Source organism: Anarhichas minor, unplaced genomic scaffold (genome assembly GCF_050575085.1).
Source record: "Anarhichas minor isolate MPS153535 unplaced genomic scaffold, ASM5057508v1 ptg000011l, whole genome shotgun sequence".
Lineage (NCBI taxonomy): Eukaryota > Metazoa > Chordata > Actinopteri > Perciformes > Anarhichadidae > Anarhichas > Anarhichas minor.
The window spans coordinates 7,050,727-7,074,035 of record NW_027466457.1 but is presented as its reverse complement, the minus strand read 5'-3'; the positions used below and the strand labels follow the sequence as shown (position 1 = coordinate 7,074,035).

The 23,309-nt window shown below is 43.3% G+C and overlaps 1 protein-coding gene across 1 annotated transcript in view; it reads right to left on the bottom strand.

Moving 5' to 3' along the window:
- Positions 1–23,309, bottom strand: part of roraa (RAR-related orphan receptor A, paralog a) — a 168,446-nt gene that overhangs the window by 47,558 nt on the left and 97,579 nt on the right. The window contains exon 2 of the mRNA XM_076089118.1: positions 10,411–10,440. Within this exon, the coding sequence (XP_075945233.1) occupies positions 10,411–10,440 (30 nt within the window). The remainder of the gene's footprint in view (positions 1–10,410; positions 10,441–23,309) is intronic.

The following is a 23,309-nucleotide window of genomic DNA, read 5'->3' as shown; positions in this document are numbered from 1 at the left end:
CTCCACGGGATAAACAGTTATGGACTTCCTCATTGTGTGTGGGGAATCTCGTCGTGAGGTATTTTAGAGAGTTGAGGCTTATATTCCGACCACAAGAGCCACCTGGGTGTTCGGAGGCACAGCAGCCTGAAGCAGCGGTAGAATTAACAAGCTTCAACAGGCACTCCATGAAAACAATACAGATCAATTTAATATAGATGCCAAGGAGTGGAGGGCATAATATTATAACCATAACAGCACTGGCCCACACCACACAATCATAAACCAATTTAGGGCCATTCCAAGCAATTTCCTGGGGGCTTCCACTTGTGGGAAAACTTCAATAAATCACACAGACAACAAAGGGAATATCTATTTCAGAGAAAATAGAGGACACTATTGGGTTATATCCAGAGGACTGCGAAGGGTTGCATTTAAAGACAAGTTTGAATAAGAGAAGTGAGAGTTTAAGAACATGCTACATGCCGCTGCTGTGCCTGGGTTTCATGGTATAATGTGTAGCTACAGGAAATGCTTTTCAGTCATTACGGCTAATGGGTTTTCCACGGAGCAAAGCAGTGTGTCTACTAGTCTAGCAAGGTAGCAGCTGTAGGTAAGTATTGTGCTTTCTGCAATCTTAACAGTTACCGTACACTCTGATCAGATGACTATATACACTGTCCTTCATCCTTTAGATAAACTGCAACCCCGGGGCCAGCTCAGCACTATTCTCTCTTTCTATCTGTCACTCAATACAAACAGACACAAGCACAATATTTATAGAACAGGAGGGTCAAAATGAATAAACCTGAAAGCATATCATTCCTACATAGGTGAAGTGTACACCCGTCAACTGTCATGTAATCCGAATCAACAACACAGTACTTATAGCGAATGGTTGACAAGGCTATAGCCTTTTGTTTTACTGCCAGGGTTATTTATAGAGTGAAATTTAAATATTTGTTTTGAACAAACACAAAAAATAAGAGCCTCTGGTATTTCCAAATCAATTAAATTAAATCAAAAGTACTGTGTCACCGTGGTAGCAAAGCCATATTTGTCCTCCACGGATTGACCACGCTTCAAATTTGAGGCAGACTTGCATGCCTGCCTCAAATGAAATGACCCCTTGCAGGTATGAGTGAGGTGGTGACAAGAGGCTCTGAACAATATAATAAGCACTGCACTTCAATGAAAAACATCAAACGCCCTCGGCTACTTTTTAGTCGCTATTTTGTTTAGTGGCTGCGTAGTTGTTGCTGTTATTTGTCTGCTAGATTTAAAGTAAGTGAAATGCCAGGCCATTTCTGTGTGTCTCTGGGCACTCCAGCAGCAACAAACGTGTTTACAATCGGCCCGCTGGAACTGAATGTTCACTTTATTGATACAGCCTTGAAAAAAATATGCGCCTCATACATTCAAAATCTGTATTTATTTGGTTTATCAGATGAAAAGGCAGTGGTAAAGAGGGATCGTCAGCACTGCTGGAGTGCTATCATAAATCTCACGGAACAATCTTTCAATAGATCAATAGAAATCAGATTTAACAATGAATTGCACCGCATCTCCTTTGTGCGAAGCTGCCCTTGGGGACAGAAAGGAAAGGGATAGGAGGACAGAGAGAGAAGGAGCGAAAGGGAACGAGGAGGGGAGATTATCACAGGCATGGCAGTCTGTGTGAGAGGCTTAGCCTGGCTAGGCAGGGAGGTGGAACCCTGTGAATTCTAATGAACTGGCAAGACTCCCCCAAAACCAGCTCCATCTCCATGGCATGAGGACGACAGGAGGGAAGAAGGAGGTGATTAGGAAGGCGCAGCCCCTCCACGGCAAACCAAACAGAGCAGGTCATTTTCCCTGTGATAATTATGGCTATAACCAGGCATGAGGGATTGGTAATGGACCTGCTTATTCTTCATGCCCTGCAAAGGCAACCACTGAGCCTGTCAAGGGGAAAAATCATGGTGATGTGGTTTTGTTTTTTTTCTTCCGTTGGTCAGGTGACTCTGGTAAGAGTTGCGTTAGCTGTTGAAAAGGGCAGCAGGGGGAACTTGGCCTTTGAGGGAGAAGTTAACGAATGAACTTCATTATTGAGGAGCATACCAGGGAGACCCCCCGGAGTGTGTGATGTATTACCTGGCGTCAAACTTACACACTCCCACAGCATCACCAATATAGCCCGACATCAGCTCTGGGGGGAGGTAGGCGTGTAAACTAAAATAGTTAACCTTCTGGCTTAAGGCTATAGAAGAAAAGAAGAAAACAGAAAAACAAACTGGGATGTACAATATTTGCGTCAATAGAGTTTTTTTCAATAAAAAAAACCAACAATTTTAAAACCTCTAAATTACTCAATATTTCTTCTGCGTTTATTCTGAACAATTTCACCATTATTCTCTCTATTGAAACACCAAAGTGAGTAATGAGGCAGAGCTCTTTTCTGTGACTGCTCAGCGCAGAAACACTCTTAAACTAACACATATTTAATGTTCTCTCTGCGACTTCAGGTAATGCAGTTGGTCCGGTGAGGCAGTGCAGATCAACGCAATGTAGATTGCTCTCATTTATTAAAAAAGCAGCTCTGTTCAAGCATGAAAGTAACTTTTCCTAAGTTCTATGAGCTTAATAAAAACAAGTGACCCACTAGAGGGACCAATGTTTTCCTCAAGATTGAGGGAGATCTTCAGGCTATTCGCGATGTGCACCACTTAGCCTTCCCCCTTCCCCTGGATGGAGTTTCTCTACGGTGGACGGGACCAAGGAGCTCTTTTACTGAGCACACTCTCAACACTTTTACTCTTGACTTATGAGGATGCCATGGGTGCAGGGGAGTGATTCATCACTGGGTGTGCTCCTCTTGCACCCTCACACATTAGTAATGTGGTCCGCTGAGGAGGAGTTCTGTCATCAGTCTGTACCTGGACCCTCCGAACAAGGTAGGTCAACAGGAGGCAGCAGCGGCTGGCCCACTTTTAGTCTTTCACAGCACCTTTAAGTTTCCTCCAGCTCTGCCACAGCTGAGCCTGACGGGCACACTAAGGCCAGTCTGGTCAAAGGGAGACACTGGTGCTGTAACGGGTGGACTCTCTATATCTGTTGACTCAGTGAAGCTTGTCCTACCAGTGCCAAAGTACAGCAGGCCAAGTGAGACTTGGTGAGAAGTTAAAAGCAAAGGGAGAATAGCATCTTCATTCAAAATAGTGTGAGAGTGTAAAAGCAACACACAAAAAAGAAAGAAAAACAAACAGATGACTCATAGTTTGGATGAAAAGTTCCCGGACTTATCCATCTGAAACCGCCTGGGGAAATTTCATCACAAGACTCCCTAGTCTTCCGTAATACGGCCGCAACAAAATAAGTGGCAAACACATGATTGTCTGTTCTTTCACAAAACGTAGAGCCACTTTAAGTCAGCATAAGCCTTTGACCTTAACATTGTAGGTAATGCACATTTAAATACCTACCTCAGTATTCATGTTTGTCATTTTACTTGTGAAGATTAGGTGTAAAAAGGCTATTTGAAACCAAAACACAGGATTAAGGGATAATGCTGCTCTGTGTCTTGTGAGTCGACCTTGATTCTGTAATCCAGCACAATACTGGAGAACAGCATATTTCTCTCTCTTGTACATTCAATACACTCACTGTAGAACAGCTCACGCTGATGTAATGGCAAAAGCATAATGGCACTACGCTGAAAGAGAAAGTAATCTGAATTACGGGGAACTTCATTGTGATATCTGTGTAATAGAACTGGAAATAGCATTACAGCATTTGTACAAAGAAAAATACTATTGGTAGTACCTTTATATATTAAATAAGGATGGATACAAATATGAGCTGATAATGTTGTTGCGCGTAAGAGAGGAGAAAAAAAAGCACATAAGTGAATTGATTTGAATCACGCAGACCTGCACTTTAATGACCATGGTGAGAAATGAACTTGATCTTCAAAGTGAACCAACCTGCAGCCAGCCACGGCGTTATTAAGGACCGTGCCACTTAATCAGAGAGGACGCCGATTTAGCAAGGAGCTAACTATGCAGGAGGGACCCTCTTTGGTAGAAAACACATTACAGAGCATTGTGTCACCTGACTCGTGCAGGTACGTATACATGCTCTCCTCTCTTCCCCCAATCTGCCTTATTTTCCTGAGTCCATGTCTCCTTTTCTGTTTTTTTTTCTTCTTCTTCTGCCGCAGACCTAGTAGAATGAAAACCTGCCTTTGATGTCTGGGATCCTATAATGCTGAGCAGTAGAAATCCGCATGCCTGTTATCTGTAGAATCTTAATGATGACGGCTAACTTCACAATGGGTTAACCGCATCTCTCTGTTCTCGCACTGCACACCCACAGAAACACAAATTAATAGCAACGGGAAAAAACAGCATTTCTCTAATAAAGCAGATTCAACAAAATGTGCACAATGCGATCAGCACAAATGTCAATGTATAATATCACTGAAAGCTTTTGTGAGCACTTCTGCTTTCTTCTTGGTCGATGTAACTTTTTTTTCGACTTTAGTTTCTGAGCAGAGTGACAATTTTTGTTGGAAAGACGGGATCCTTACTTCAAATGCATCTAATTAAGTTTCAGTAAACATACGAAGCTCGGTATTCAAACAGTCTATTTTGTTGTGTTTTTCCCCAACATATTTATTTTTCTTTGTTGCACTGTGACGATCATTACTGACCTTGAAATGGTGCTTACATGGCATTTCAGAATAATTGTATTGTAGGGGACATCTTACTCGTTGCTTTGGTTTATTCAACAACATTCCTCTGAATAATTCAGGAATGAAATTATATATGTTCATTTTACTTGCCTTAATTCATGCATGATATTGCATCAGAATTTTCAAAACCCTAAAAAAAAACATAATGGGATAATTCTGACGATAGATTTTTTATTTTTTAGTATAATTTGTCTCAAAAATGCACTTCAGTGAGAAGTGAAGACAATCAATATCAGATACATGCTGGTCAGAGTGATAAGCTCTGAGCACGAGAGGACAGACTATGTGCATGGCTGCGACTGAGGAACTTGATGATGGCACGAGGACATTTAATTATGGCCCCCATCTTAAAGCTTCCCCATCAGCATCCGTCAGGATCATATCTGGAGGAGCTCCATGACCTCCGCCTCCGTCGCCCTCCATGAATCAAACCTTTCATTACCAGCTGACAATCTTGTCTTGCGCTGAGTGTGTGTACACCATGGGAAAGTGATGAGGCATCGGAAACCTGATGAGTGACGGATAACCTGCGCTTGTGCAAAGGCTGGCCGGCTGTGCGCTGCCGTGAGCGCAAGGCCGGCCGTGCCCTCCCGGCCATGCCAACTGCTTCGCCTGGCAGACGCCACCATCTCAGCACAGCCCACGGTCCCCGGCCCCTTTCACCTGAGGTGGCAGACAGCCGGCAGAAGCGAAATCGCCGGCAGCAGATGGGGCCACTTACTTTGGCTGGCCCAGCCAAGCATTGTGTCCTTGTCACATGTCAGTTACTCTTGTTTTCTTGTCTGACAACACGTCAAGACAGGGCCTTTCAGTTTTCAGTGAGACACAAAAGGGAGAGGGTGAGGAAAAGCTGACGAGGCCTCTCTTCACTCCGGCGCAAATTCTCTGAAAGAGCCGGCACCAAGAGAAGAACCAGATTAAAAGCCAACAAAAGCAGAGCTCCCCCACAAAAAGCTGTTGTGCACCCCTACGGTTCCCCCTAGCATTCTCCTCCTTATAAAACACCCTGGGCCCCCAGGAGGTGATAGAAAGAAGCGTCAACACCCACAGAAATGTATGCAAAGAAAGCACATGTACAAAGGCCATTTGCAATTTTACAAAATGGCAGACATAATGCTTTTACCGAAAAATGAGGACCTGCCATATTGTGTTGGAGGGGAGAAAGTATGGCACCGGAGGAAAAATGGAGAAAAATCATGCTGGCCTGGTTTACGACAAATAGATAGCTCTATTGATTTCCCTTTTACACTGACTGTCCATCCCTCACTGTTGTGATTACATTGACCTATTTCAGAAAAAAAAATAGCCGTCTGTTATAGATTATACCAGAATGTCCAAAAAGAATACTGTTTTTGTGGAACAAACAAATAGAGAAAGATGAAACATAACCTACAGTACAGTGGGAGAAAGAAATTGCGTCAATTTAAGCGTTCAATGTTGCTCTGGGAGGAGAGGAAACAACAAGTTCTTGTACCACGCTGAGAATAAAATAACTTCAACAGAAAGAGCGGCTTTGCTTAGTGGGGCCCCGCAATGTCAATTTCAATCCTAACAAAAGGGCAACAACATCAAAATGATTGCAATATTGCTCAACCAACGTTTAAACATAATAATGCCAATTTTACAAACTTGGAATTATGTTTAGTAAGAACAACAGTATAACCTATTTGATAATAATCTAATGTACTGTATGCGCTGCTGTATTGTGTTTTTTGTTTTTGCTCTAATACACTACAGCACAGTTCAGTGTTGTATGCTTTGTGCTGATGATTCCTCTGCGTCTGTGTGTATTGCTGTGTGCACTCGTCCTGCTCCACTATGTCTGTGCTGTGCGTCTCACTAGACTATCTCTCTCCGCGTAGCTCAGGGGACTCTGGCTGGCTGATCTTCATTTTCAGCCCGAGCTTAACAATGTACTGGATGCACTTCCCACATGAGTGCAACTAACAAATCCCCACAGAGCTGAATCAAGGCAACAATGTGATGAAATACCTTCAAACAGCCACTGAGCATGGAAAACTGAGCTATGCAGAGACAACTCACACTGCCCCGGGCGATTCCACAGGAGTGCGCCTGTTGCCAAGCAAAATTAGACAGCAACTGGGACATATTATTCGCCTAAATTGGCAATGTACAGCACTATTAAGGACCATAAATCTCATGTTTGATTAACTGAAAATACCTCAATTCACAGAGCCAATGCAGCAGCATTCTATCACTCAGAAACCCAAGCAGGATCTGACGTCTTTAGAGGTAAAATAGATGCTTTACGGAGGTAAAATCTGTCATGTGAACACAAAGGGCATTATTGGGATTAATAATGCTGTTAGCATATTGTTCCGAACATACACCAGACTACATTTACGAGAGGAATCTCAAATGCACAAAAGCAAAAAAAAAAATCTACAAACTCTGGCTTTATAACTTTGAGTTGAATCTCAACGACTGATATTATTTCACTGTAACTCTGCACTCAGTTTTTCTAAGACAGTGGAGAAAAATCTAAATCATCAGTTTCCTTTAAAACAGATTGGCTGTGCTATTACTATGTGAGTGTGGATCTCAGACGAGAGAAACTCAATACAAGCTGCTAGCAAATAAATTAAGACGCAGGAGCAAGGCCATGTTTCTCAATCAGTGTACGGAGCCTGTCATCGCAATGGAGATAAATATAGGGTGAAAAAACCGGGACTCTCTACAATGTATCTGTAAAACTGAAGAGAGGAAGCATCGTCTGTCTCCTTTTTTCTTTTCCCGGAGTTACATTCACTACTACTACTGCCTCCCTCTGGCCACTTTATTCCCAATCTAAACTCAGGCACACACTACACATAGTACACATTAATACAGGGGATTGGCTGAACACTGCAAACACCCCTGAAATATAATGAAATAAAATAAAATAACAATGCTTATTTATTTTCAGCTATTGTTAAGACTGCAAATTCATATCATAAGGTGATTTTTGAGGACAGTTTTGGGTTTTTTATTAGAATATTGTTTAGTGTTTCTGTTATATGGAGGTATTATTAAATCATTTCGTATGTTTTGTCTAATCTTTTGTAAACACTTAATGTAGATACTCAAGCCTTTGTTTTATTGTGCATCATAGTCTGAACAGTCAGCCAGACAATCAGTATATTGGACTTCATCTGCAAGAGTGAGAGAGGATTAGCTCGAGGTAATCAGGAGATCTGCTCTGTTCGAGGAAGAGCATCCTGGCTACACGACCTGTATGTGTGTGTGAGCATTAGCTAGCGCTCTGCTATTCGAGCTGTGAGACAGAGCCCCAGACTGCTGATGGCAGATTAGAGGTGAGACGTCTAATCTCAGTGTAATCAGCTGCTGCATCTGATCCTCCGCTCCACACCATCTCTCTCAACAGGTCCAAACAGAAACTCATCTCACAGCAACGCAGCCTTGCTGAGGTAGGAGACGGTGACCGCGTATATCTGGTGTCTGGCATCAAAGTAAGACAAGAAAAAAAACAATCTCTTGCTGTCACCTCTGTCACAGGCAGCGTATTTTTTAACATCAACTGCTACTAAAAACTAATACAACAGAGCATATGTTAAACTGTCAGGGAAATGTACAGGAAAACCACAGCTGACTTCTTGCTGAGAATTATAGCCTTGTGGTTAAAGAAAGTGCTGTCGAGGGGCCGCCCCTTATAGGGAATGAAGAAAGAAGGGGAGTCAGACAGAGAGAAGAGAGGTTGCTTAAGTCCTTACAGCAGCTAGACTTGAGAGAGGACATCACAGTCATAGGAACAATGAGTATCTGTTTTCATCTAGAATACTTCACCTTCTGATGGCTCTATGATTAGTCCAGTTGGTTGAATGAAAGAGGGAAGGAGAGGAGAGGAGAGAAGAGGAGAGAGGAGTCTGCCAGTGAACAGCTGCCCCTGTAATTTATATTGATGAGGGGACTGGCATGGCGGGAAGCTTCCAGCAGTTTGATCACTCAGGCAGAGTGGGGAGTTAGTCAGAGACACGGCCCATCCCTGTGGTCTAGGTTGGACTAGGAAGACCTCCTAAAACACACACACACTTGCACACACATACAAGCAAGACTGCCAAGCTCACATTACGAGTGGCAGTGTGGACTGGCGTATAGTGGGGAAGCAAATGTTTTCACTCCGAGAACAGAAATAGATCTACAGCCTGGCTATAACCATGTAGGGCAGAGCGATCTCCATCATTATTACTCCACCATATAATCACCAGGCTTCTCTATAAGAAAGGCCTTCCCTCCATATTCTCAATGACCATTAACCAGCCCTTGAACTTATTCTTGTGCACACAGTTCTGACGAGGTTCTACAGCCGCTTCCTGTCTGTGAGGCACAGCAATCAACTACTTGTTAAAGGGGCTTTACTTTGATTTCCTCACAAGGACACGATTTGAATATTTCTCACTGATATGAGACAGCGTGGTCCAGTCTCTGCCCAGGGCTTTGAACCCAAGACTCCTAAATCATGCTCTTTGATTTGAGCCCGCTTCCGGTGTTGAGGTGCTTAGCGCCGCACTAATTAAGATAGTGGGGCGGTGGATGGTGGGTCAAAGCGTTTCTGTGCTACCTTGAAGATATCCTGACACAAACACGAACATGCATACATCCAAAAAGAAATACCAAAGCCCCTCCAGACAAGCAAATAGCTTAACACACAATCATGCTGCTGTTTTGACAGGGCTGTTTGAGTAAGGTAGACCTGTCTAGGTGATCATATCCTTTGCCCTGCTGTCTGATGTAAGAAAGAGCCGGGGTGTTTTACAGGGCGAGATGCAGCTTCTCACAATCTGAAACTCTTCGACCGCTCTTACAGAAAAGCCCTCTGGCCTTCCCTCTCCACAAGTTTCATCAGAGTGATCAGAGGGAAAGGATAGCCTTCAGGGCTAGTTTCTTCCGTTCACACAGTGGGGTATGAACACACACATACACACACACACACATAGACCTACACACTTAAACAGACACACTGCAGTACACCGCACAAAAGCGTTTTTACATGCCTTTCCGAACACACTTCACACGTGTCAAAATGGAGTACAAATCTCTTGGAAATCATTGATTTACAGGTTTGACTGTTCATCAATTCTTCATGAGCAGACTGAAATTGAAAAGGCAGTGCTGGTGGTTAGACAAGGCAAAGCCTGTGTACTGTTGTTGTACAGCAAAAAAGAAGTGTGCATCTTTCAATTGCAGTGATATGATCTGTACATGAAGAATACAAACTCTTGGTAGCTAATGCAGCTTCAGAGGTTGCAAACCACCACACAACACCACATCCGTGTTGCTCAGCTGCAAGGCCTTGCAGAAAACACGGTCTGCTTCAACTGTGCATGATTATCAAACAGTCATATGACTGCATAGCATTTTAATTTCCTCTCTGGGGTTATCATCATGTTCACTGCAGGATGGAGAAATACGAAACAGTGAAAGTGGATGGCACTGATCTAATTGAGGGCATTGATTTATTACAATACTAGTCGTGCAACAATATGCATATAGGCACTGATGAAAGAAGAGTCAACACAAACAAGATGATCTTATCATCTCTACTGTATATGAGGTACGGAGAATTTGGTTTTCCCCACATTAATCAGTGTAGAATTTTTCTTAGAATAAAATGACAGTTTACAGCCTTAAAATTGTAGTGCAACACAAATAAAAAGTAATAAAAAAATCGGTGTACTCACAAGTATGTGTCTTCTTTGTTACTGAGATACCTGCAAAGAGAAAACAAGTAAACCATGAAACATAAATAGGAAAATACCCACTGAATAAAAGCTTTACATGGCTCTGCTGATAGCTAACTGATGGTGGTGATGGCGATGCTGAAGTTGACCCTGTGCTCCAACACACTGTCACTGTCCAAGGTCACTGAAGTGGCAGGCCCAGGGCTACTATGTGTGTAGGCTGGTGTCTGACCTACAGCCATGCTACATTAACATCCACGACAACGTGGTGGAAACTTTATCCTCTGAGGGCAATGAATAAAAAAACTATACTTTAAACAATCAACATTTGGAATGCTAATGCGTTGAGCAGCCGCACTGATTGGGCATGAGCACATGACTAAGCCTGTGGCAGAGCTGGATGGAGGCACTTTGACCTCCCTGTTAGTTAGTTAATCCTTGATTTATTTATTTATTTATTGAGATTAGGACCTCTTTTTCAAGAGATACTGTGCACAAAAAACATATATGAAAGCACAAGACAAAAGTATAAATCTAAGCACAAATGATGGTACAAAACATCAATTAAGTCAGAATATAAAGAAAACAATTACGTGTAATATTTTAAATATACTTTTAAAAGGGTGCCAGCAGCGGGTGAAAAACAAATCAGAGATCTTGAAATAGCGTATGTTTTTTTTGTTTTTCATTTATTATCATTTTGACAAGCTAGTGATTGATAAGAGAACCAAAAGCATCAAATCAAAACAATCAAAAATGTGAAGTTTCTGGGAGCATAACTACAATGTGGAGTGGCAGAGATTATACATATTATTTATATTGTGAGAATACATCAGACCTGCAAACTCTAGAATGGTGAAAAAGGTGACCAAAATCAGGTTGGGGGGCCTGGGGGCATTGACAGTAATTTATTGTGATTTTGATATGCAAATGAAGCCTTTTGAGTATAAGTATTACATACTGCTGGGCAGCTTGTAACCTATGATTGATGAAAAAATATCAGAATTATTTTTATTTATATGAATTAAGTATGAATTAAATCTTTTCTGTATTGTTAATCTGAATCTGCAAAGTAACAATCAGCCAGATAAATTTAGTAGAGTAAAATTACTTTCCACCACGTTTTATAAGAGAGCGCAGCACTGACAATGTCATGAAGCTGTTGCAGTGCTGTGGTCTAAATGCAGCGTGCTATCGCTGTAATAATATATTACTTATCTCCAGAAGGGCCTGTGGTCGAGTCCGTCCACTAAGGAGTCCATTTTAGCCAAGCAGGTAGTTTAGAAATTGGATGGTAATCATTTTAATCGGTGAGACTTGTATACATGTGGAATTATACTGGATATAAAAGTAAGGTCAAACATATTAGCAAGCAGTGCTGCAATTAAACGAGCACTGAGGCGTCGAGGATGAAGGATTTAGATCATTTTCATCCTTAAACTTCCTCCAATTTACACCCCCCAGTTTACTGTAAACCTTGTGCTGAGAGTGAGGTCTGAGAGATAATATTATCACAGAGGTAGAAAAGATTTGATAAACCATATATGAGATACAAGCAGTTATGTGTGGAAGTTGCAAACTGCTTATCAAACAAGTGGCCAGTCTGACCAGTGTGAGTCAGAACTGGGCTTCCACTGCTCGTGCTGCCCTGCCTCGGCCCTTCGGGTGTCAACTCATCGAGTGAGCCACTTCGGTTCTTGCTGTCTGCAACATTGGTCTAATGCCCCAGGAGCCTGACGCGGACGAGCGCACAGCCAGCCGTGGTCCCCAGCGGCCCGCTGGATGCTCGTGCTTTGCGGGGCGATAGCGCACTAATAGATCCCACTTGTCATGCGGAAGCAATGGCTAATTTTTCTACAGCTTGCATTTGAAACTCGGGGGACGGCGAGCTGACATGATTCAATAACTCTCTGTGAAAAAGGCGTCTGGCCAGAGATAACAACGTTTCAGACACGTTTGAGGGGAAACGAGTCAAAGAGCAACGAGGGGGAAAAGAAATAAGCCCTTCAGCCTCCTATAGACATACACACAGAAACACGTAACTAATATCAACTCCACTGAGCAGAAAGAGGGAAAACAGTCATCTAGGGGCCAGCAGTCTGTGATGGAGCTCTAGCATTGTTCCAGTGCTCAGGGCCAAACGCTTCTGTTCTGCCCAGCTGTGACTTTACGCAAGGAGGAAATAAACTGTAATCCAGTCTTAATTTTACACTTCAATCAAATGACAGAGAAGCCAGCAAGAGCTGATGGTCCATTAAAGAGCAGTGGTCTCAAGGTGCTGCAACACAAGGCAGCTGTAAAAGCCAATATTAAGCAGTTAACTGGCTCTTTGTTTTGATGGGTACGACAAGCTCTTAGACCATGTGGGGAACATAGCTGGTATGCTTAGGGGAAACTGTATTAGAAGAAAATAGCAAACTAGCAGCTTTTTAATGGCTTTTTGTCAAACCTCACATTACAGTTACAGACACATAAAGCAGACATTCTCAAACTATTTAGGGGGAGTCTGGTGACAGTTAGAAAAGGGATATTATCAAATCAAAAGGTGCCGTATTTCATATAAAATATGCATAGCATACAGCGGGAGCAGAAAGTGACAGAGAAATCAAATAGCAGCCTGTTTGTCATCTGACTGACCACACATATTTAAGTTGCAAACAACCATCAGCAAAATGTCGATGACGGAGGAAGTGAAAGAAACACAAGTCTATGTGAGAGTATACGTAGAGTATATGCGTGTGCTTTCGCCCAGAAAGCCACACAGACCACAGTGTGAATACTCGAGAGCTGCTCTGCCGCCTCTGGCTTCTTCACCGACAAAGACAAGAAGGAACAATTTACCTGGCACTTTAAAGGCTCTTGTTTCTAATCCTCAGATCTTGAACTGTACATCAATGATGCAGTAATGAATGAATATTATTGTATAATCATGACATTTCCTATTTAATAAACTTAAGCCTACCACACATTTTGAGCTCTACCCCTATTGCCACACTGCTCCATGAGCTCAAGTCTATTTAATTAGTGATAGAAAAACTGTAAATGGTTTCGTTTACTGGACTTCAGACTTTTTTTCACAACTAATATTACGTATTGTGTGTATTCTTAGATCCTAAAATGTACAACTGCATAATATTAGCGAATTTGTTTTGAAACCGGCTTTGTTTAAATCATCTAGTAGTCGACTTATTCCTCTCTTTTTTTTCTCTGCAGTCAGCAGTAATGTGTACCACATCACCAGCATGCTTGTGGCGTGCAAGTCTGTCCTCATGCCACAGGAAACGGATAAACCTTTTTTTTTCTCTTTTCTACTGTGCCCCTAGTGATCGAAAACTCCACCAGGTACCGTCAGCAAATGTCAAAGAGTCAATAAATCCAGATGTACAGAAAGAGATAATATATACCATACATGTAAATCACAAACTGCAGAAGTAAACACAGAAACTATAGCCAGAGCTGTCTGTTTGTTTCTAATAAGCGGTCCCATCAACAACTGTCCATCTCTCACTCACCGCATCACAGAAACCTAATAATATGAAAACTATTCTCTTCATTAATGTGTTCTAAGGTGCAGAGAGAAAACCAATTCCGTCCTCACAGCCAAGGCTCATTTGGCCTGTTGCTATGCAGGTTACAGGAAGCAGGAGGGGTGGTACGTGGGCCCACTTCCTCCTCTATGTGTCATTCACAGCCCTGTGATTGGAGGTGGCAAGGAGAAGGGGCCACAAAGCCAATGAATGAGTCAGGCGGTGAGAAAGAAGGAGTTAGCTCTGGGTACTGACATTGGCAATGCCTGCCAGCTCATGTCTTCTCCACTGGACGGGAGGTTCGGAGGTCAGAGTGGAGGTGAAGCTCTCCTTGGCTGACAAACAGGCTGCTATAAACACTCTTACAACATGAGGTTTGCCTTTCATTAACACCCAAGTGCTTTCTGGGGATTATTTATATATGATGGATACTGAAGTTAAAAGACAAGCCTGTTGTCTGTAGCAGTTTGATTCTAATTTCAACATTTGTCACGATAGGGGGGGACAGTTGTCACTGTGTGGCCTTCGATCAGCCATATTTTCACTTGCATTGGTAAAAAATTCAGCACATGTTCTCATGAGACTTCACCTAGACTAGAGAAGAACTGTGCAGGCGAGTGGAGGTTAACCTCCACCACATCTATCTGCAGGGGGGGCACACATCCTGTAAACATGCCATCTAGACAGGAGGAGAGTGAGTCCGGGTTTGGCAGCCTCAGTGCTGCAGCCGGCTGTGGAGCACCGTGCCATCGCAGGCGACTCAAAGTGACAGCGCTGTAATGAAGTCTGAGGCGCGTGGCAGGCTGTACGTCATAATTTCAGGTTCCTTAAAGCCTGACAGGGAATGATTATCATGGATGGTTATTGTCACCCTGCCTCCCTGGGAGACGAGGCGTGCTCTGGGGTTGTTGCACCGTGACATTCAAAGTTACAGTCTCCTTCATATAATGGAGCTGTCCTCTCAGCGCGCTAATGGGAGCGATCCATTTAACCTGTGCCAGAAACACACAGACGAGGAGGTTCCTAATGCGAGGCCTCTCCCGTGGGGACGTCACACTCCCCCCCTGGCTGTTCCCTTCCTGCTGCTTGATTCATTGACTGGTGCTCCTCACTTATCCTCATTCACTGTTCAGTCTGGGGAGACAGGGAGGCTCGCTTCCTGCCGCCTGCTCCACATGCCACCGCTGCACGCCCGCCGCACACAAGGACATAGCCTGCCCAACAGACCCAGCTGCTGGAAGAGCCAGCGAGGGCCCAGTGAGGGACGGACTAGACACCTACTGGAATTCCCGGTCAATACCATAGGCTTTGGGAATGCTGGCGGTACAGAGTCTTTACAGTTAATAAGGCCTCTAAGATAGAAAAAACATCAGACAATAATGAGAAGGTTTGGTTATGGTCCTGTCTTAATGACGGGACTGTTAATTTGAGTCTACTCCTGAGGTTGCTGGTTAATGATGGTGCCTAAGTGTGGTCATCTTAAGAATGATAGATGTAGCCACATTCAGTAGTCCATGTGCTGCCGCCTGCCCGCCTGACAAAATGCTGCTACATTTCTGAGAGAAAATAACTAGAAACAATGAATGTGTTTCTCTTCTTAGCCATCAAAAAGCTCCAAATCATGTTTTGCTGCGAGTCATGTTGCTGTAAATATACATCTTTTGACATAGTACAAATTCAGGCTTGAATGAGTGACTCATTTAGATAGTGGGCAATTCATATATAAATAAAATCTTAAAGTAATGTAACCGGTCAGACAGTGTTATGTGCAGCTAAAATACAAAGATATGATGCACGGTTACTCATCAAAAGTCTTAAAATAGGATGGAAGAGCTGATTCAAGGACCTCTGTGCTGTTCTAACTTTGGCAGTCTGAAGGCTAAGTTTCATACACAAAGTCATGTAAAAAATCTTCTCTTTTGCAGTGACACACTTAGCCTTATTAGCTATTATCCTGCTATAAACTATACATGCAAAAATGTAATGATTAAAAAAGCACAATGATTCTAATCAGCTGCCCCCTAATATACTAAAACACTTAATCCATAGAGAGGCCAATTCTCTGGGGAGGCGCAAGAGAAAAATGACTTCTCTGTCTCCAGGCGCTGTTATTTCTGGTCATTTCTAATTGGTTTTAACTAAAAGCAACCACTCCGAGACTCCACAGGTTACGCCAATGCATCGCTATGGAATTATCTGCAAATAGAAGATATACATCCAAATTAGTTTTAGAGGACACCACAATTGTCTTTCAGAAGATGAAAGGAGAAAGGGCAGAACAAAATAAAAGCATACATGCCTTACTGAGAAAGGGAAGAAGTTGAAGTTGATCCCAGCGGAGGAGGGGGGATGTTATCAGGGTGACCCTGACATCATAGAAACCCTAGCTGACTTGAGGTAACATGGCGCACGCACCTCGCCCCCTACAAATGTCTCCCAGGCTTCATGTACAACGTCTCCCCTGCGCGGTTCTGCATTGCTGGGCCTGTGAGTCTCCAGGTGAGTCCTCAGTGCTGTTTGGTGGCTCGTGAATTATACATTGCAGCAGAGGAATTGACGTGGCCCAGGAGGGCCGAGAAACAGCAGGCATGGCTGGGAGGCAGATTGAAGACTCTGACGGAATTTTAATTGTACCGCAGGGAACGCTGCGATAAGTGCTATTGTTATTGGTAAGACACTGCTGCACAGGTTCACTTAGCTGAGAGCTTAAAAAAAAACGACAAAATCCAAAAACGACTCTGTTGTACAACGTCCAAGGCTACAAGGTGCCAACAGCCCTATTGTTAATGACTATTCTGTGGAGTACGGCTGATATAACTGTTGTACTTATATTTATCATTCCGCTCTCTCTGTGCTCAGTATTTATTTATCTGCCACATGCTCAGAGGACCAGTGAAGGTCAGCTAGTGCGAAGAAAAATTCAGGAAACATCTACAAACTAAAAACGGAACCGTTCAATCAGAAACCACTGAGGCAGTCCATTGAGTTGTTTTGTTGTACGATTCAGTACAGTACTGCAGGTGAAAAGCCAAAATGTTAGGGCTTTCTGCCGCTCTGATGTTGTTCGCTCTGATCCTGGCTGTAGCTGTACTATTAAGTAATTCTCCTCTGAGTGCGAGCTGGTCCCGAGGGGTCTGACAGATGTAGGAATGCCCAGGGCACTGGTCAAAGTGAGGCCAGGGGCACAGGCAGGCCTCTGTCTACTCTCTGTGCTGGCGGTTCCCAGCCCAGCGGTAATCTCCCAGTGATCCAGCCTCAACCACACATGAAACCCAATAGCCTTTCAGCCCGCACCATAAATAAAGACAAACCATATTCAGCAGACCACCCTGGCTTACTTTACCATTATTGAGCTACACTGAACAGCAGTGTGAATAGGCCACCACTGGGTGTGTTTACCCACTCAAACATAAATGCTTTAACTACAGATGTGAAACGGATAGGTTGTCAGTGGACCGTTTATTTCAAGTGGTGTAATTACATTAAAAAAAAAAACATTGCAGCCTTTCAGTATTTTCTTATTTTCAGAATGTAAACAGAAAAATACAACACAATTCCCAATATCGCAATACAGTATACATAGAGGTTAGAGGTTGCTCTGCCTCTCGTCAACAGTAGCGTTCCCCAGAGACAACTCTTCTAATCACATTACAATATATTAGCCCTACACAAGTTGAAATATAAAGGGGGAATACAATTACCTGCAGCTCCTGAGGCACACACTCCAGTTATGCACAGTAATAGGTTGTAAGAGTATTACAGTCGGCCGAAAGAGATGTGCCCCTCTGGGCTAACCTATTCAGAATGCTTATATATTCACAAGACACAGCGCACTGCAGTTAAATAAAGAGAATCTCAGAAATTGCTTGTTTTCACTTTATATTTTTGACTGTCGTCTGTTTCCATACAAGGTTGCAAAGGATGATTCACAGGCCATCTACTTCAGGAAACCACGGCGGTTTTGCCAAAAGGCATACATCATTTCAACAGATGAAGTGTTGTTCAATGTTTGTTTATTCAACTCCCCTGTCCGAGCTCGGTATTTTATATCATCTCAAGGGTAGTAGTTATAAAAGACGGGATTAGAACATACGAGTTGATATGTGCTCTGACAGTGAGTGACAATCTGTTACCAGAGCTGTCCAGGTCTGTCAATAGACTGTCCACACAAGCCTGGGAAGGAACGGCTGGGGGGGACTAGAGCTTTGATGACAAGCTAATGTCAGCTAATATCAGCTCTATAAAGGCTGACTCAGAAATATATTGGAACCCTTTCATTACCATCACTCATACAGTCTCAATTCTCATCCAGTAAAGTACAGTACAGCAGGCACTTGTCTAATGAACAAGGGTCTATGGGGAAGGATCACTCCATGCGAGTGTGTTGGAAGTCAAGGTCCCACAACAGTGGACTCGTGGCTCTGCTGATAAGGACTTGGTTGTAATTGCTCAAAAGGGAGGGAACTGCAGCCCCATTAGGTCTGGTCTTAGCACTTGCCAATAAGCCAAACTGCCCCTCTGAAGCCTCCCATGTAATGAAAACTTCCTCTGAGATGAATTACATGTCTGTCAATCCACTAATTAATATCATGGACTCGTCTTTTTGGCTTCTCTGCAGTAACGAACTGAGCCAGAGAGATGGGGATTGAGGTGTATCCGAGCACTGGAAGACATAAAGGAAGGAGAAGCAGAGGCAAACAAGCGAGCCCGCTGCTACTGTGATTCACTGCAGTCATGGTCGGCACTTAGTGCAGCATCTATTTTTCATGTATTTCATAATTAAAACCTGCGAGTTCTGTAAGCCCTCCGTGCTCCATGCAGATCAAAGGTAGCCCTATTAGCAGGGAGTTCATCAGTGGAGCCACTCTTCCATTTCCAAGCAACAGAACATGCTTAAAGCACAAATACCCTGTAATTACGCACATGTGTGGTAACGGGACAGCCACGGAGCTGGACGATGATTAATAGAACACAGATCACAGTTTCCACCTCCTGTTTCAAAGCTAACACAACAGAGGACTTTACTCGCGAGGATAACCCATGTGTAGCAGATAAAGAGGTTGATGAAAGACTGAATACATATTTCACACATCGCCTCTTGTGGCGCAGGTGGAGTGTGATTCCATATTTTGCATTCTCCCTCCCCCCGCTGCATTCTGTATGTAAATGTAATCGGAGGATAACGCGGGATAAAGCTCTGCAGAGTGAAGACATGAAGCCTCACTTGTGCGTGGATAGAGGAGTACAAACCTCACGTAGTGTAATCAACAGACTGTGTTACGTTATTCATTTGTCACATTGACTCTCGGGTAACTTGATACCACAGTCTGGACGCCCTGACTGGTAAGAGATTCTTTACGTTCACCAACACTGTAACCAACACTGTAACTACAAAGCTGATAAGCACTGTCTTCATATCGTCATATCTTTCAGTGGTTCTCAACCTACTCAAAGTACTTGAGTAAATACACGTATTTACTTTCCAACACCACATCACCACCCACGATCGAAAATTGATCAAACTCAACCAGCAATTTATAATATCTAAATTTATATCTAAAAACTCTGCCTAATATATCTTGCTGCAACAAAGCTTCCTGCTGTCGATGGGGTTATACTTATGCTGTTGCATAACAATGTCAGAGGAAGAACTTGGGGTGAAGTCATATGAAAGAGGAACTATAATTAGCCATACTAGCATTTGCACACTCATAGGCATTGCAGCCGAGTTGTTTATTCTTCCTCACTGAAAGCACAACTCCAGAGCCAAGTTAACGGTTGGGAGCAAACCACTGAACTTCCTCCAGGCTCATGAGGTCAGTTACAGTTCACGCTACGATTGCCCTACACTAACAACAGGACAAGATAACAGGAAGGACTAGTGGTTTACCAAGTAGGAAGATGACAATCCTAATATACACTCCTAATGTCACATGATAAAAAAAAGGGCATTTGTCCAGGAGGCACAGCAAGATAACACATCCTACAGCCAAGCCAGGTTACAGAGAGGACAGACAGAGAGCACGGATTTTGCACTTTACACGAGGGAAACATCCGATCAGCATCAGCAATCACAATGCTGGCCGATACCAAAGGCAGTTCTAACCTTCCCTGTTGTGTTCAGGGAAAGCTTTGTGGCATACTTCCCATTTCCATCTACATTACATTATCGTTTACGCAACTATCAACACTGATATAGACGGCCAGGCACATGGTATCACCAGCAAACGGAGTACACAAATGGCCCAATACGCATTACACACATCCACAACATATGCACAGTCAGCCCACTGACACTCCATGCAATCACAAAGTCAAGAGGGGTCTGAGGCCGAGCGGGGAGTCTATACCGCAGCCACAGCCATACATTCTCAGCAATATGAAAGCTTGCAGCCGTGGCCAGCAGTAATAATTAATAGCATAGTCTATAAGCATTCCATTAGGTGCAAGCAGCTGTCATAAACATCTTAATTAATTTACAAAGCAAGCAACTAGGGAATTATGGCGACGTAAAAATCTGCTTCCCTCTGCCGCTCCATAGCACTGGAACAGATCGGGCTTTTAAATTTTTAAACATGCCTTTCATGTTCTCTAGAGCACTAAAAAGCCTTTGAACAGTCAGCTTGTTAGGAGATGCACCTAGCAGCCCAATACCTACGGGTCGTCTTGCTATTCTTTTCATACAGTGACGAGAGGTTTTGGGCTTTTCTTTCCTGCTCTTTGCAGCTTGACTCAAGGAATCTCTCTCTTCCTGTACAGCATCTACCCTCCCTCATATTTTCTTTGTCACAGTGACATAACTGCACTGTGTTTTTTCAGTCAAACACTCCGTCTAAGAGCTCTCAGTTGGCCTTTGTTTCTATCAATTATTATTATTATTATTTTTTGGACAAAGAGGGCACATATTTACAGATAAACAGCTACTTTCAAACAATTTTCTCAGACGTACTATGTAAGAGATCGGGAGCATGTCTATCGCTCAACACGGCGACGGCTGAGCCAGTAGTTCGCAGCTAACGGTGCTAACAGCGCTAATAGTGCAAAACAACGGAAAAAGTGCTGTAAGAGCTAACAGAGTACAATTGAGGGGGAACCGGAGAGGGGGTGTCATGCTTCCACGACGACCAGCTGTAACTGCAATATGAGGCAGTGCAGAGTGGCAGCCGTGAGCTAGGGGTACGCACACATGCTCACACTTCAGTGTTGATTTAGACTAACTTACTTTATTACTCCGCTATATCTTTACATAGCAAACAGTTGTTTGCTGCTGTATTAATGCTCTGAATCGTGTGTATTGCACCTTTAAATCACAGTTACAGATTTTAATCTGAAATGAAACAGCAGCAGCATTAACAAAGCGTTCAGATCCAAAACCCTGCCACTGTGTGCCTTATGTAAGAAGGACATCCTCCTGAGGGTACTGGATGGTGCAGCTGACAGTGGCAAAAGAACAAGGATGCCACTCCTGCACTGAACTGTAATCTGAACAGTGTAGTGCCACAGCAAGGGTCATAGTGTTGTGGTAAAAACTGTCTTCCTTACCTGCTCTCACTCACAGAGGGCAAGATTAGACTGGCCACTCCATTATAGGAGAAAGGCTTAAGAGCATTTCCACTTTCAGAGCTAGGATATCAGCAGCTTCAGACACTAAGCAGGGCTGACCCATCATTTTGGAGGAGAGGATATCAGCTGTCTGCCCCAGCTATACAGTTCAGTCTGGGCTAAAAATCTTTTTTTCCCCCCAAACACTGCAGTTTAAAAGAAAGAAATACTTTCAGAGACAACAGTGCATGATTAATGTATTATAGGAGCTGTATTTAACATTCTGACCATTAATAGAGCAGTGAACAACTACTTGCTATGTAAGGTTATAGTGGAGTAATGTCTACCTAAACAGAGAATGACTTCGCTCTCCCTCTGAGTTGTTATCCAAGCTTCTCTGAGCTTCTCTGGGCCAGCCTTGCGTGCTTTTAGTGCATTTTCGTGAATGTGAGCGTGCCCCACTGGCTAGCTCACGGCCACCGCTCTGCAATGCTCTCATACTGCCGTTACTGCGTCGACACGAAAGCGTAGCACCCACCCTCCGGTTGCCCCCCAGGTAAACACAGTTAGCTCTGTCAGCACTTCCGCCGTAGTTTGCACCGTTAACACCGACGCCGGCCATGTTGAGAGCCATTGAAATGCGATCGAAACGCTCCCAAACTCTGTTCTTGCACCTTTAAGAAACACCCCCTCATGCCATTTATATATATATATATAATCACCATGTGCAATTATGAATCAATTGAACTATGCTTAACATCTACAGTATACCATTTACCAAGCATACATTGAATTTTAATGTGCCCATTACTCTCTGATGAAAGCCAGGCATCACATATCCCTTTTTTCTCACCCGCCATTCTAACCTGTCTCTTCCTCCCCATCTCTCTCCATTTCAGCCCATGCCATATTTGCCTAACCCAGCCAGTGTGACAGCACTCAATGCTAAAGCACTCCCAAGGCAGATGATCAAAGTCAGCAGTCAATTCACATTACAATGCATTGATTTGATGTTTCCTAACCTCGCAGGCCTTTCTCTAATGCTGCCAAGGACCTTCAGGATATCTCACAGTGTACCTCCTCTCCCAGCCCCCCCCCCCCCGTCTCCCTCTCTCTCTCTCTCTTTCTGTGTGTGGAACTGAAAATATGGTTGACAGAAATGTTTCTCTGGTGATGTTTGCATATGATTTGATATTCTGTCTAGTTAAAAAACGGACGGTTTTAAAATAACGTGCCAGACTCAAAGCCCAGTAGTAATTCATACGAGGCCGACCACTTCACAACCACCCTCCATTTACAAGCTAATTACTGCCCTTCATTCACCTGCTGTTTCAAATATTGTTTTAGAGTAAATCACCCCCTTGTTCTCATATGCCACACTTCGTTTGCTTCGCATCACTTATTCATTTGCAATTCTTTATTGAGTTGGCTTCTATGCTTTAGTGACTGCCATTTCCCTCTGTGGGGATGTTCAGAGCACTTCCATGTTTTATTCAATTATGAAAACTTAATATGGTGGAAAGGTGTGCATGGCGCTCACTCATAACCATGCATTATTTCACACATATTTAATATGCCTCTCTGTTGGTGCGGGGGCAGAGACTTGAACAAGCAGCCTAAACAGATGCATGCTCTTTTCTTCCTGCCCTTGACCCCTGTGTGCAGGGTTAATAACAAGGGCCACATACAGACAGCTACCATTTCCATGTTTAACAACTGAATCTGTTGCATCTGTCTTGCTTTTGGAGGGGGAGGAGCGTTACTTTTTTTTCTCTCTCCACTCAGAGGTTGTCAAAATGCGTAAGCATCATGGTCATGGCACAGTGACAC